The sequence below is a fragment of the Spea bombifrons genome, chromosome 3 (genome assembly GCF_027358695.1).
Source record: "Spea bombifrons isolate aSpeBom1 chromosome 3, aSpeBom1.2.pri, whole genome shotgun sequence".
Taxonomy (NCBI): Eukaryota; Metazoa; Chordata; class Amphibia; order Anura; family Pelobatidae; genus Spea; species Spea bombifrons.
The window spans coordinates 58083302-58098968 of record NC_071089.1 but is presented as its reverse complement, the minus strand read 5'-3'; the positions used below and the strand labels follow the sequence as shown (position 1 = coordinate 58098968).

Below are 15667 nucleotides of genomic sequence, written 5' to 3'. Positions count from 1 at the left end.
ATCTTTCCTGAAGACACCGGATCTTTGCAGATAGATCTGCAGACATCTGGGGATGTCAAGAGTATGTAGAAGAGATTCTTCTTCTGTTGAAGGATCCAGGTGAAAAACAGGTAGAGAAATGACCTGATTAATGTTCTGAAACGAAGGAATCTTCGGTAAAAAAGCTGGCAGGAACCTTAGGAGAACCCTATCAGGCAGGAATAGGGTGTAAGGCTCAAAGGCACACAGAGCTTGCAACTCACCAATTCTCTTGGCAGAGGTGATCACCACTAGGAAGGCAGCCTTCCAGGAAAGGTACTTCATGTCCACGCTTTCCAATGGCTCGAAGGGGGGGAGAGCATAACCCCTGGAGCATGACAGTAAGGTCCCATTGAGGGACTGGTCTCAGGATCTTAGGTTTTAACCTTTCAGCTCCTTTAAGGAACCTCCTGATAAGGGGTTCTTGGGACAGAGGTTTCCTAAAAAAGCCGATATGGCTGAGGTGTGCACTCTGAGTGTAGAGGGAGCCAGGCCTTTATCCAGTCCATCTTGGAGGAACTGTGATATAGAAGAAATGGGGGGATCTGAGAAACCCACTTAGTTCTTCGCACACCATAATGAAAAAGAGCGACCCCAGAAGAAAGTCCACTATCCTTCAATAGGGAGCTGTCAATCTCCAGGCTGTCAGATTGAGAATTCTCAGATCTAGGCGAGAACCTGTTCCCAGAAACACAGGGTTCTCTGATATTGGAAGCTTCCAGTACAGACCCTGACTCATCCCAATGAGCTGGGTGAATCACGACCTCTTTGGCCAGAATGGAATTATCACAATAATCAAGGTCTGGTCCTGTCTGATCTTCATCAATACCCTTGGTATCATGGAAATTGGAGGGAAGATGTAAGCCAGCCCGAACCTCCAAGGGATGGACAGAGCATCTATTGCCCAAGGATTGTCCTCCCTGTATAGGGAGCAGAAGATCTTCACCTTGGCGTTGAACCTCGTAGCCATTAAGTCGATTTCTGGCATTCCCCACCGAAGAGTAATTTGATGAAATACTTCCTGGTTTAGTGACCATTCGCCTGGAACACTGAGACCCCAACTCAGACGGTCCGCTACCACATTGAGAGATCCCCGAATGTGGACTGCAGAGAGGTGGGGAGGTTCTGCTCTGCCCATGATAGGATCATTCCCACTTCCTTAAAAGAGGTTGAGATCTCGTGCCACCCTGTTTGTTGATATAATAAACCGCCGTTATGTTGTCTGAATGAACTCTTGCCGCTTTGCTGCGGATTTGAGGAGCAAAGTGAAGGAGCGCCAATCTGATTGCTCTGAGCTCTCTGAAGTTCGAAGACATAAGGCTCTCTGGACGGGACCAAGTACCTTGTACTGGAATGTCCTCTAGATGGGCTGCGTCATCCGGGTCAAGTCAATTATGAACCCCAGAAACTTCCTGGAAGTGGATGGAACCAACTCGGACTTTTAGTAGTTTACTATCCACCCTAACTGGTGGAGAAAAGCCAGAGCCTGCTGAAGATGAGAATACAGAATTTCTGTAGAAACGGCTTTTAGAAGCCAATCGATATCTAAGCCTTCTAGACTCAAGATTGCTACCACGGCAACTACAACCTTGGTAAAGGTATGAGGAGTAGAGGAGAGTCCGAAGGGAAGGGCAGCAAACTGAAGGGGTTTCACTTCGCCACAAAGGGATACAGCAACACGCAGATACTTCCTGTGGGCTTGGCAAACAGGAACATGAAGGTAAGCGTCCTTCAAGTCTATAGAGACCATCACGTCTCCCGGCAGTAAGATATTTATTACAGAGCGGATGGACTCCATCCGGAATTCTTTCTCGCTATGAACTTCAAATAGCGAAGATCTATGATCATCCGCCAGTCTCCTGTGATCTTGGGCACTGGGAAGACTGGCAAAAATACGTCGGATCCACGATCTTCTAGAGGAACTTCCTCCAACGCCTTCTTCTGTATATAGGCGTGTATAGATGCCTCTAGGACTGTGCCTCTCGCGCGAGAGAATCCTTGTCAGAACAAAATTCAGAGGAGGCAGAGAAACAAAACTTATTTTGTAGCCTGACCGGACTACATCTAACACCCCGAGGTCTGGTATGGACTTCTCGCAAGCCTCCAGAAAAAAAGATAGACGACCTTCCACCAGGGGGTCTAGCACTGGAGGAGGGGTTACCTCCGGACTCTCTGGCGCCAGACGTCCTTTCTCTTCTCATAGGACCAGCGGGAGCGACCTGCTCCTCTCTTCTGAGTCCCCTGACGCCATTGGGATCTAGAAGGTCCCTGGGACCTGGATCCTCTGGACTGACTGCTCCTACCTCTAGAAGCCTGCTGGGGGAGGGATTTGCCTTTCTTGTCAGAAAGGCCCTCCATGATCCTGTCCAGCTCACTGCCAAACAGCTTGCCAGGTTCGTAAGGCAACCCACAAAGCGAAAATTTGGAGGCATTGATCGCTTTCCAGGGTTTTAACCATAGGGGTCTCCTTACAGCAGCAGATAGCGCCTAAGATGTGGAGGCTAGCTTCAGATGTTGAGGCACAGCATCCGAAAGGAATTCCACAGCCAGTTGAGCCATTTTAAACTGCTTCTTGGAACACCTGCATCAATATCCGACTGGATTTGAGACATTCTGGTGCGCAGAAAATGATGGCTATAGCCACAGAAGCTGAGGCAGAAGCAGCAGCATAATTGCGGTGCAAGGAACACTTGCGCCTATCCATGGCATCGTGTGCAGAAGATCCTCTTGGACATCTTGGCGATGGCCATATTGACTTTAGGGGGAGGACCCCATGGGCTCTGCTGGTCTACATTAAGCGGAAACATAGATTTGAACTGCTTGGTGATAACCGGACCTTTTTCCGGGAATTTCCATTCAGTCTCCGTTAACTGAATGAGAGACTCATCCACTTTGAAGGCCATTTGCCCTCTAGAGGTGGTTTCTGGAGCTTCCTTAGGGTCAACATCCTGGTCCCCAGACCAGATGGACTTTAGTAACCGTTGAGTTTTCTCAATGGGAAACCAGAACGATGAAGCAGGTTCTACTTCTAGGTCTCTTTATCTGGAGTGTATCAAATCTCTTGATAGAGGATCCAACAAAATCTTTAACCCAATCATCATATCACGTATATTGGGTTCTGCTTCAGGGGGATCTCTGCAACTTGAGCAGCGACTATAAGGGTAAGCATCCTCTAGAGGTGTATCACACCCGCACCAGGTAAAATGCCTGCGCTTGGCAGTGGACTTGCACCCCTCAGGAGCAGGATCCTCTGGAGTATGGGATGACATCTGCAAAAGAGATGACCAAAATAATATAAAGAGTTTTATTAAACATAAAAATCTTCTTAGTTATACCTACCCTGAGATTGAAAATGCAAGGGAAGGATAACACACAAAGTCAAAGATAGACAGGAGACTCTAGGAAGGCTAACTAATAGCTGTACCAAGAGACAGCCTAAAGGACACTAACAGGTTAATATACACTGTCAGAGAGCCAAAACAGGAAGCCACACCCCCCCATCATCACAGACTAGATCAGCAGACATGAAGATAAGCAGCTGGGAGGAGACATCCAAACCAGTCAGGTATAGATCCAGCACAAACACAGATAATGCTGGGTGAAATGAGGCCATGCTGCAGCACAGCAGGGCAGCAGATAAAAATAGGATACACAATCCAACAGGAGGGCACCTGAAAAAAAGTAAAATAAAGGTTAGCAAGCTAACACAAGGTCTCACACAGAGACTACCACCTGTCCCAATATGTCCAAAGGACAGAAAAAAGCACACTGTGGTTAGGGGTGGAGTTCCCTTTATAGGTGGGGTAAAGGGGTTAATTGCTTATTTAATTGTGTAAATCATTAATTTTCCACCTGTCCTAATTGTTCACAGGAGCAGTAATACCCCTCTTGTGCTGCCAGTTAGGACGTAAGGGAATGTGTATTTTCTACCTATACTTGTTTCCTTATAATGATTGTGACGTTTAACTCCATCCTATATGGGTCAACCATGTGTTATGTTATGTACTGTATTAAGCACTTAAGCATTACCGGTAAGTGTCAAAATAAATATTGTATAAATATAAGTATAAAAAGAACACCCAATATAAAAGGAACAAATGAAAGCAGAATCGTGGTTGAAAAAAACAGGGCAAAAATGGCAAACGTAAACTATGGTCTTTAGGAAATGAAATACCCTTGGCCCTGAATGTGTTTATTAGTTGCACCTATCACAACATAAAACAGACTCCACCATTCACTCCTTAACACTGATTTTATTTAACGCAAATCATTTTCACTCATAGACCAAAATAGGACTCACTTTTTGTTCATTTATTGTAATTGAACTATTATTTACTTGTTGCTTAACATTGTACAGCATATTGTAGGGCTGCAACTAACGATTATTTTCATAATCGATTAGTTGGCCGATTATTTTTTCGATTAATCGATTAATCGGATAAAAAAAATGAATGTACATTTTTCATTTAAAATAATTTAATAAATTATGTTAAATACAAACAGCAGAATAAAAAAAAAACATTGATAAAATGCATTTCTTGTCTTTATTTCCCAACCAGCCCCACCAATTTATGCACATTTGAGCCCAGACATCCCACGCTGCCTCCCAGACATGCCACGCTGCCTCCCACATATACCACTCCACGCTGCCTCCCACATATACCACTCCACGCTGCCTCCCACATATACCACTCCATGCTGCCTCCCACATATTCCACTCCACGCTGCCTCCCACATATACCACTCCACGCTGCCTCCCACATATACCACTCCACGCTGCCTCCCACATATACCACTCCACGCTGCCTCCCACATATACCACTCCACGCTGCCTCCCACATATACCACTCCACGCTGCCTCCCACATATACCACTCCACGCTGCCTCCCACATATTCCACTCCACGCTGCCTCCCACATATTCCACTCCACGCTGCCATATATACCATATATGCCTTATACCCCCAGATATGTCACTCCATCCTCCCCAGATATGCCTTATACCCCCAGATACCTCATAGTCCCCTCATAGAGTCACAGACCCCTTCGCATCACACTGACACCATACTTTTATAAATAAGTACTGGGTTAATCTTCACTGACCCCAGGATTTAGATTCCCCTTAGTCTGCCCCCCTGTACCTCTAACTGCGCCTTAAGTTAACTTTATTAAATTAAATTAACCCTCAGTCCTCATTAAATTAACCCTAAACACCCTATTAACCATAACTACCCCTAAATTAACTCTAAATACCCCATCAAACACAACTACCCTAAATTAACCCTAAACACCCCATTAACCACAGCATCCCCTAAATTAACCCTAAAGACCCCATCAAACACAACATCCCCTAAATTAACCCTAAACATCCCATTAACCACAACTGCCTCAAATTAACCCCAAACACCCCATTAACCACAGCTGCTCCTATATTAACCCTAAACACCCCATTAACCATAGCTGCCCCTAAATTAAACCTAACCACCCCATTAACCATAGCTGCCCCTAAATTAACCCTAAACACCCCATTAACCATAGCTGCCCCTAAACACCCCATTAACCATAGCTGCCCCTAAACACCCCATTAACCATAACTGCCCCTAAATTAACCCCTACCTCCCCTAACTTTCAGCAGCCCAAATATTAATTTTATACTTACAGTTAGATGAGTGTCACAGCCATGTGGTTCTGGCCTTCTGGGAGAAGGAAGGGGCGGGGCCAGTTGTCACAGTGATTACAGGGAGGGACTGGTAAGTAGGAGCTGCTGCTGCTGTGAGTCAGACTAAACGTATTATATAATGAGGGGTATTTTTCAGAGCGTTTGCTCTGAAAAAACCCTTATTTTATAATCGATAAAAATCGATTCAACTAATTGATAATGAAATTCGTTGGCAATGATTTTCATCATCGATTATTATCGATTTTATCGATTAGCTGTTGCAGCCCTAGCATATTGTTGCTCTGAAATGAGTCTACCCTGTAAACACTTTGATTTATTATATCTTGGACCTTGTACCTAACCTGAATAAACATCCCCTGGAACTTTAAAACCAATAGAAAATGATTTTTCGTTTCCATTTAACAGTGTGTGTTATGACACAAAAAGCCCTATTCACTAATTCTCCAATACACAAGGCTCTCACTTTCCAATGTTTTGTGTGACCAGGGATCAGCCTGCCAGTACTTCACAAAGCCTGCTTAGATAAAAAAAGGTAACCAAAGCTCTATTTCTTTGCTTAACCTTTTACAACCCTTATTTCATAATCTAATACACAAGAGGTTGTCGTTGTGTGTACACATGTATGTATGAATGTGTGAATAAATTGCCACCCAACATTTACATAATATAGGAACACATAAGGATTACTTTTTTGTAGTGAACATAATTGTTTTGTTTTTTTTTATAGATCATATACTGTGTTTGGCCATGGACGTAGTTATTCCAGTGGAACATGACCCAAATCTGTACAGATATAAAGGATTTTGTTTTCTTCGAATTAATAAAAAAGAATACATTGACTCATTGCAGGAGTTTAAAATTAGGGATGACGATGTGTTTCTGGTCACATACCCTAAGTCAGGTGAGTTACTGCATTTCTTACAAAATTATATATGTCATAAGGGCGCAACCCAGAGATCTTTTGATACAGTAAAGGAGGAGCTTAAACATTGAAGTTTTTGATCAAATATTTTTCTCTTATTGTTCTATTTGTTTTATCATTGAGGATTGCACTTTGACCTTTTCTTACTGTTTTTTTTGTAAATATATTATATAGTCTTCCTAATCACAAAAAAAACTGTTACTATGGCAATATGGCCATTTAAAAAAAATTATTCTAGAATTCTTCATGATAAAATTTTGTTGTTTTAGGAAATGTAATGAATTTTGTGATAAAAATACATGTATTATTCTCCCCCAAAATATTGCAGTCATTTGATCACTTTGTTAATTCAGAAATAAATCAACAGATGAAGACTAGAACTGCGCAGAGTTGGGTAGGTCTAAAGGTCAAAGAGCATTTTTGTTATTTTTGAAAGGCTCAGCATGTGGTGTTTAGTTTAATTCAGATTAGAAACTGTAGGGTAAAGTCTCTCATAACCCTAACACACAAACAAATAAAGCTACCTGGCAATGCATTTCAGATCAACATAATGATTAGTTTTAGTGTCCTCATTGCAGAAGTGAATAATCATACTTCCTAACTGACCTGTTTTGAGACAGTCATGACATGCCCTTGGAAGTGAATCTTCATAACTAAAGAACACATGAAAGCATTGCTGACAAATATCTATTAAGGCGCCCTGGTTTAACCTATGAAAAGGAAAAAGATTCTAACAAAGTAAAAAAAAAGTTTCATAAATACGCCATGTAGTGCTGGCATTTATTTAATATTTTTTAATAAAATCCAGGGTTAATCCAGCCCTTCATAAAATGCTACATAAACTATTTCTGAATATTATGTTTCTAATCTTTTACAGTAATTTCTACCACTAAGCATCACCACATGTGTTGTTGATTATGATATAAAATTTAACTATTTAATAGATTTGTGCATTTGGATGCATATGAACTATTCATATATATGGAGCCCTGCTTTCTGATCCCAGTGCGATCAGCACGGTAGAAATCAGAGGAAGGAAACGAAAAAAAAAAAAAAAAAAAAAAAGGAATATTCAAAGGGGGAAAAAAAAACTTATGACACCCCTGGCATCAATAGGACATAATATTATACTGGGAACAGTCCAAAAATAAAAATGAATATATATTTAAAAATAATAAAGTAACACGTAAAGTAAAAAAATATATCACTACCATCAAAACCCTTAATATGGACGAAAACAAAATAGTAATTTGTGTGTTATTAGTTAAAACAGATTGTGTTTATTCATTATTGTAACTTAGGTGAAGATCATTATATTTCAAGAAGAAATTATACATACATGCTGGTTTACTTTAATTTTTCTTGCCTACACATGTATCTAAAACAGTTGTAACAGAAATATGAGTGTAATGTGTAGGGTCTTAAGTAGACTTGAGCGCTGACGAAATCTTTGTGTTACCCATGTTTGTTTTGGGCGCATATTCGTATTCTGACGGTTTTCCATCTTATCTTAAGTCTTCTGTAGTATAGCAGGGGTTAATACGGGAATCCACAAGGGAAAAAAGCTAATAGCATGAGAAAAATAAATCCCTAACACTCTAATCTGACAGGATGCACCTTGGCTTTATCAGGGCAGAGAATTACTAAACGGAAAACCCGGCGTTGGCACAGGATTTAAAGGTCCATAAGAGCAACTCTATTGGCCGCCGGCAGGGGGCTCGTCTGGCATCAACCAATGAAGAGCAGCTGCCCTTTCCCATTCATTCTTTAGTGTGAATGCAGTTATGTCAATACTGCTGCTAACTGTTACAGTGTTATTCATAGGTTCGATTCTGGCGATTTATATGAATAATCCAACGCTGTCCCTCATTCATAAAACAAACCTATGAATGAAACAGTTAGCTGCAGCATTGACATAACTGCATCCACACTAAAGAATGAATGGGAAAGGGAGGCTGGTCTTCATTGGTTGATGCCAGACGAGTCCCCTGCCAGCGACCAAAAAATATCAAACGCAGTACAACATAATCCGTTGGAGTGAAACGCCTTATGCATTTTGATGATATATGTAAAGGTTGTGTTATAGTGTGTATGGCTAGTTTAGTTTAAGGTTGGTTTTGGTCCACTGCCCACTGCCCACTGCCCCCAAGGGCAGAGTATAGACTATTTGGTACTGTCCTAACCTCAACGTGTGAGGAAAGGGGTTTAGGGGTAATTATTTCTGAGGATTTAAAGGTAGGTAGACAATGCAGTAGAGCAGCAGGTAATGCTAGCAGAATGCTTGGTTGTATAGGGAGAGGTATTAGCAGTAGGAAGAGGGAAGTGCTCATGCCGCTGTACAGATCACTGGTGAGACCTCACTTGGAGTATTGTGTACAGTACTGGAGACCATATCTCCAGAAGGATATAGATATGTTGGAGAAAGTGCAGAGAAGGGCTACTAAAATGGTTTATGGATTACAAAATAAACCTTACCAGGACAGGTTAAAGGATCTTAACCTATATAGCCTGGAAAAAAGACGGGACAGGGGGGATATGATAGAAACATTTAAATACTTAAAGGGAATCAACAAAGTAAAGGAAGAAAGTTTATTTAAAAGAAGAAATAAAACCGCAACAAGAGGACACAAGCATAAACTAGAGGGGCAAAGGTTTAATGGTAACATCAGAAAATATTACTTTACGGAAAGGGTAGTGGACGCATGGAATAGCCTCCCAGTGGAAGTGGTAGATGTTAATACAGTAAAGTCATTTAAGCAAGCATGGGATAGGCATAATGCCAAGCTAGATATAGGATAAGGGCAAGTACTAAAGGAGAGTACTCAGAGGTTGGGCAGACTGGATGGGCCTTCTGGCTCTTATCTGCCGTCACTTTCTATGTTTCTATGTTTCTATATGTGTCTTTTAAATGGAAAATAACATTTATAGTGAGGAAACTGAGAGTTACATTTGCTATAAATGTAAAACAGGTTGAATAGTCAGTATGTGCAACTTGACTATGTGCTCTGTGAGTTGAATCACTTACTAGTAATTATGATTTAAGTGTTTGCCCTTTTTTTCATTAGTCTGGATTTTAGACAATGTTTTATGATCATTCTAATGTATATTAACAGGTACCATTTGGACTAAGAACATTTTAAGCTTAATATACAGTGAGGGGCATAGAACCGGCACAGAAAATATTGACACTGAAGATAGAGTACCATCAATTGAGTTCAATTTTACAAATCTAGATTTTGATTCCTGTCCATCACCTCGCCTCTTTTCAACACACTTATCTTATTCATTAGTTCCACAGGAACTGAGAAAGAAAAAAGGAAAGGTATGTAAACCATGCTTTGTAACTACTGTAAACCCAGGGTTGCCATATCGACCATGTTTGCCAACCAACGCCTATAAATATTATTCAATCCACTAATGCAATCAAAGTAATTTATAAGTGTTGATCAGCAACATAAAAAGATAAGATGTGTCTTGGAAAAATAGCCAATATATCAACCCTAACAATAACTGAAAGCTGATGGCAATTTTATTTGCCAATATATGAATATGATTCCTGTTATTTAATGTTATAACTTTGTGCTTAGCCATCTTATTTGGCCTTAAACACATGTATTTCATGTATCTGGGCAAATCAGCTTGGGCATAAAGTGCATAAAAAGTAGAAGGAGAAAAGCAAGCCAAAACTAATCCAGTTTACCTCATCTAGTATGTAGATCATAGGTAATTGGTAGACTTGGGCACTGGCCAACTCTTCGTGTTCGTCTTCGTCTTTGTGTTCGTGGGGAAAAAAATCCTCATATTCCACGGAGGAGCTCCCTGCCGGCAACCAATAGTGTACGAGTCACTCGTACAGACTTTTAACTCCTCACTGTGAAACTCCGCCTGGGGTTCTCCCTTCTCCAGGAGTTAAAGACCTTTAACTCTTGGAGCGGGGAGACCAATGGTTTCCCCAGGTCAAGTTCCGCCGTCGGGAGATAAAGGTCTGTACGAGCGACTCTATTGGTCATGAGCAGGGGCCTCCTCTAGCATCAACCAATTGGTTGATGCCAGAGGAGGCCCCTGCAGGCGACCAATAGAGTCACTCGCACAGGCCTTTAACTCCTCGCACGAACCTATGGATTTCCGCTCCCGTAAGGTAGGCTAGATGGGGAAGGGACCAGGGAGATTAGTAGATTAACAAACACGAAGATTTTTCATGTTCTGTGTCTTCGTTTACGTTTTGCCGCCGCCATGTTCGTTTCTTCAGTATTTGGGCTGAACAATGAAAACGCACCCTTTGTGTACGTTTTCAAGTTCGTCCGACTATGAATGCACAAGTCTAGTAATTGGTATAGTGTGTAGAAGAGAGTTTTGGCCATTTAACAAAAAAATTAATATATGCTGATTTTTTTCCCTTTGCTTTAGAGGTTTACACTTTATAATAAATACAGTACTAAAGTACTAAGCATAAACCCAAACCGTGAACAATGTGTGTGTTTTTCATACTATACCTTTTTATTGGATTGACATTCCATTTTAAGGATGGCACATTCAAGAGTACTAACATCTTCAAATCAAATCAAAAGCCATACTAAAAACAGGGTCTCTTTAATATTCACTGGACCCTGGGCATTTGCTTGCCTCTCCTCCATCATGCAATCACACTTTCCACTCCAACACCATGAAAAAAACACAATGAAAGTACTTGCTGCAATGAGTCAGTGCGGTATTCCCTCCTTCTGACCCTAGCGTTACACTATGTTACGCCACACATGCAGGGCAGGGAATGAGCACCGTCCATCACTTAGTAAATGATTAGCAAGGGTCAGGGGAGTGACCCAAAACAGATGTGTGAGTTGCGATCAGTGCCTTAGGTGTTCTGGGGACCTGTGGGGGTTACCCCATGGCACCCCCATCACCAACCTCAAAGTCCATATATTGCCCCTTTCTATATCTTCCATTTTTTTTAATCTCACCCTTTTTTTTGTACATCTCTTGGTTCTCTTTATCTTCCCACACTTTCTCTCTCCACTTTGCCCCCTTTCTGTTTATCACTCCTTCTTTTTTTCTTTACCTCTTTATCCAGTTTTCCCTATCCCTCCCTTCTGTCCCTACATGCTGATATACAAATTCATGTTAATATACACATTCATGCTCGTACACACACATCCATGCTCACCTACACCTGCAAATTCATGCTCACACACAAACCCACTTATACAAACACTCTTATTCTAAAACACATACATATATACATACATTTATTCATACATACTCCCTCCCCATCATCTCTTACCTTACTCACACAAACACACTTATAAATGCATTCTCATTCCTTCATGTTATGTGACCCTATGCCAGCCCCTGGGCTCTAAAGGCAGCTGCTTTAGGCCCTCAGGAATGACTGGAACTGCAGCAGCTGCCCCTTTTGCCCCGTGTTAAAGATGACCCTGCTCTTATAACATGGGACCAGCATTACACCATGTATTCCCGTCTGTATAGATGGATGTGTGTCCAATTTCACAAAGCATTTAGTAATATCATTTGCATATTTATGTGAATTCTTATTTTACCTGTTAGTTTTTAGGATCATTCAAAGTTAGTTTTTTTTTAGGTTATATATGTCATGAGGAACCCAAAGGATGTTATGACATCTTTGTATCATTTTCAAAATATTGTTATCATTATGAATAAAGCACCAGACTTTGAGACGCTAATGCAAAGATTTTCGGATGGAGATGGTAAGTTTGTTCTTCTCTAAAAGTTTGAAAACTTACTTGTAAATGAAAAAAATCAGATAACCTCATTATGTAATATTTTTGTAGCTATGGTTCATGGAGCATTTGCCTATATAAAATGTAATTGATTAAATAGTAAAAGAAGTTAACGGCAACTTCAACTGTAGGCAACTTTTTTAAGCAGAATTGACTGTGATCACATTGCTTAATGAATCATCTCAAAAGAGGTGTATGACTATAGATCTCCATAGTGACATAACCACTTCCATCCTTCTACTTCCTACTAATGCCTCTAGCTATACAACCAAGCACCCTGCTAGTATTTTCCACCACTTTATTGCATTTTAATTAAATCATTAATCCTAAATCCCTGTCTTCTGTTGTCACTGAGAGAACAGAGCCAGGATGTTATATTCTGCCTTGGGATTTTTAGGTGCCAAGTGTAGTATTTTATATGTTTTATAAATGTAATTTTTAATTTGTAAACAGTTTTTGCTGGTACATGGTTTGATCATGTTCAAGGATGGTACACCCACAATGAAGATTTCAATATCCTGCATATAAAGTATGAAGACATGATCATGGTAAAGTAAATTATATACTTATATATTCTACATACAGTGCTGCAGGGGATCCTCCTCTCTGGCAGCCGGGGGACGTCTGCGCGATGCACCAGGGCTTCTGTGATGGAGCACCGGAAGGTCATGTGACACCAGCGCTCCGTCATAGAAGCCCCGGCAGAAGTGCGGGCAGCAGCAGAGGATGTCTGCCCGCATTGCATAGACGTCCACCAGCTGCCAGAAAGGAGGATCCGGGTCCCCTGCAGCGCTGCAGGGCAACTGGATCTTAGTCTTATAGTCAGACCTCTATTTGAGGTCTGATTAAAAGAAGACCTTGAATATAAGACGAGGGGTATTTTTCAGAACATTTGCTCTGAAAAAACCTTGTCTTATAATCGAGCAAATACGGTATATATATATATATATATATATGTATATATATATATATATATATATATATATATGTATATATATATATATATATATATATATATATATATATATATATATATATAAAATCCATATATAAATGCATATCAACATACATTCACCTATAGTATGTGATGTGTGTATTGTATTGTATGAAGTTTAAGTTATAATAATTAGAAATTATAATAGCTGAGATAAACAATCATCTTGATTGTATTATTGAAAACTGTTTGAAGTGCCAGTTTAAAAAATCCAGTTGTGCCTGGGAGCCTTAAAGGTCCCCTAGGAGCTGGCAGTCTACCAAGGTTGACGGGCTGCAGGGGCCGACATTACACCCCTGGCAGGGATGCTAGATCTGATCGTTACAGATACAAAATAAGGAAAAAAAGTCCTTGCTCCACGGCTTATGCTAAACAACCCTATGAAGTTCACAATTTTCAAGGTAGGAAAAATTAATTTACAGGCCTGTCCTGGTGACACCGTTGTAGTGCAGCGACATATCTGCTGTACACAGATTAGTAATTTCACAAGAACAGGGCCCTCTTCTCCTTCTTTACTAGAATGTCTGTTAATATCTTTGCCATTTTGTAGATTACATTACTTTTAATACTTTTGTTCTTTGTAATCCTGCGCTTTATAAATGTAATGTAATAATGCCCTCCTTTCTATACTAAGAAGAAGAGTTTGTAATTACATTTCCTAATATGTGTTGCAGAGATCACTAATGCATTCAAAAATATATTTTTAAACAGCATTCATCCTGCATTAGCCTTCTTCCGAACATACTGATTTATCTTTACTTGATTGTTAATGTCTCTAACAACTACTGACTTTTCAGGATCTTCGCTCTGTTGTCAAAAAAATGTGCACATTTCTAGGAAAGGAGCTGGATGAGGATTCCCTGGATATTGTAGTAAAAAATGCAACTTTTAAAGAGATGAAAAAGGATCCAAGAGCTAATAAAGAGAACCTACCAGAAGATGTATTTGAGAAAAACAAGGGAGAATTTATGCGTAAAGGTAAAAGGCAATGAAAACAAAGCAATCACATATGTAATTTTAAGGAATAAAGCTTGGTGATCCGCATGTCCAGGCTTGGATAACATCTGTTAAAGAAAGGGAAACTGGAATCTAGAATATGTTGACTTGGGCATATACATATTTTTCTCTCATCCTTGGTAAAAAACAGGTATTGAACATGAAATGCTGAGGCACCCAACACTTCCAACAACTTCCCTTGTATATCTCTATATTCAAGAGAAGTAAGGGTGCAAAAGAGTGAATGGGTGAGGGGGTGTTTAGGGGCAGAAATGGGACAGGCAGTCTGTTAAGGAGAGGGCAGAGGTGGCACTGCCAGGCTACTTAAGGTGCAGAGGGGGCACAGGCAGGTTACTAAGAGGCAGGGGTAGCACAGGCAGGGTTTCAGGGGCAGAGGTGTCACAGGAAGGCTGCATCATGGGCAGAGGTGGTACAAGCAGGCTGTTTCAGGGGCAGAGGTGGCACAGGCAGGCTGTTAAAAGGGCAAAAGTGGCACAGGCAGACTGCTAAAGGAGCAGAGGTGCTACAGGCAGGTTGCTTAAGGGGTAGAGGTTGCACAGGCAGGTTGGTAAATGTGCAGAGGTGGCACAGGAAGGGTTGCTAAGAGGCAGAGGTGGCACAGACAGGCTGCATCAGGGGCAGAGGTGGTGCAAGCAGGCTGTTTCAGGGGCAGAGGTGGCACAGGCAGGCTGTTTCAGGGGCAGATATTTTTTTGGGGGGGGTGTCACATACAAAATCCACCCAAAATGCACCCAAGGTGCCAAATACTCTAGTGCTCCAATTTTCTTTTTAAAAAGCCTGAGACAAGGTTTACAGAACATATATATATATATATATGTGTTACTGTATACATCAGTTTGATCAGCTTCCATTATCACAATGCAGTATAACTCTCACTTTGTCTGTTCTACAGGTACTATTGGAGACTGGAAAAATCATATGACTGTAGCACAAAGGTTCGACAAGCTATTTCATGAAAAAATGAAGGATTTGCCAATCACCTTCACATGGGATAATCCCAAGAAGTCAGACCAAATAGATGAAAAATCATCTTAAAAATCATAATCTATTTTAAAACATCACCTTTCTGTGCAATACAATAAAACAAAATGTAAATTGTTAGCAGCTCAACAATAAGTGTCAATCCTCTTACCCCCCTTAAACAAATCAGAAAAATATTGTGAAAAAACACCCTTGTGTCAAACATTTTTAAAAATCATTTTATAAGGGTTTTGAAAAAAGCTTGATCATCTACACCAGGCACGTCCAAACTTTTTTCGAAGAGTGCCAGATTTGATGAAG

At 40.7% G+C, this 15667-nt stretch overlaps 1 protein-coding gene across 1 annotated transcript; it reads left to right on the top strand.

Moving 5' to 3' along the window:
• Positions 1–6419: 6419 nt before the first annotated feature.
• LOC128483383 (amine sulfotransferase-like) lies at positions 6420–15452 on the top strand. Its single transcript, XM_053459555.1, has 6 exons — positions 6420–6598; positions 9733–9941; positions 12216–12342; positions 12829–12923; positions 14167–14347; positions 15279–15452. The coding sequence occupies exons 1-6, from the start codon at positions 6445–6447 to the stop codon at positions 15419–15421; spliced, it is 909 nt and encodes a 302-aa protein (XP_053315530.1). The 5' UTR covers positions 6420–6444; the 3' UTR covers positions 15422–15452.
• Positions 15453–15667: the final 215 nt, after the last annotated feature.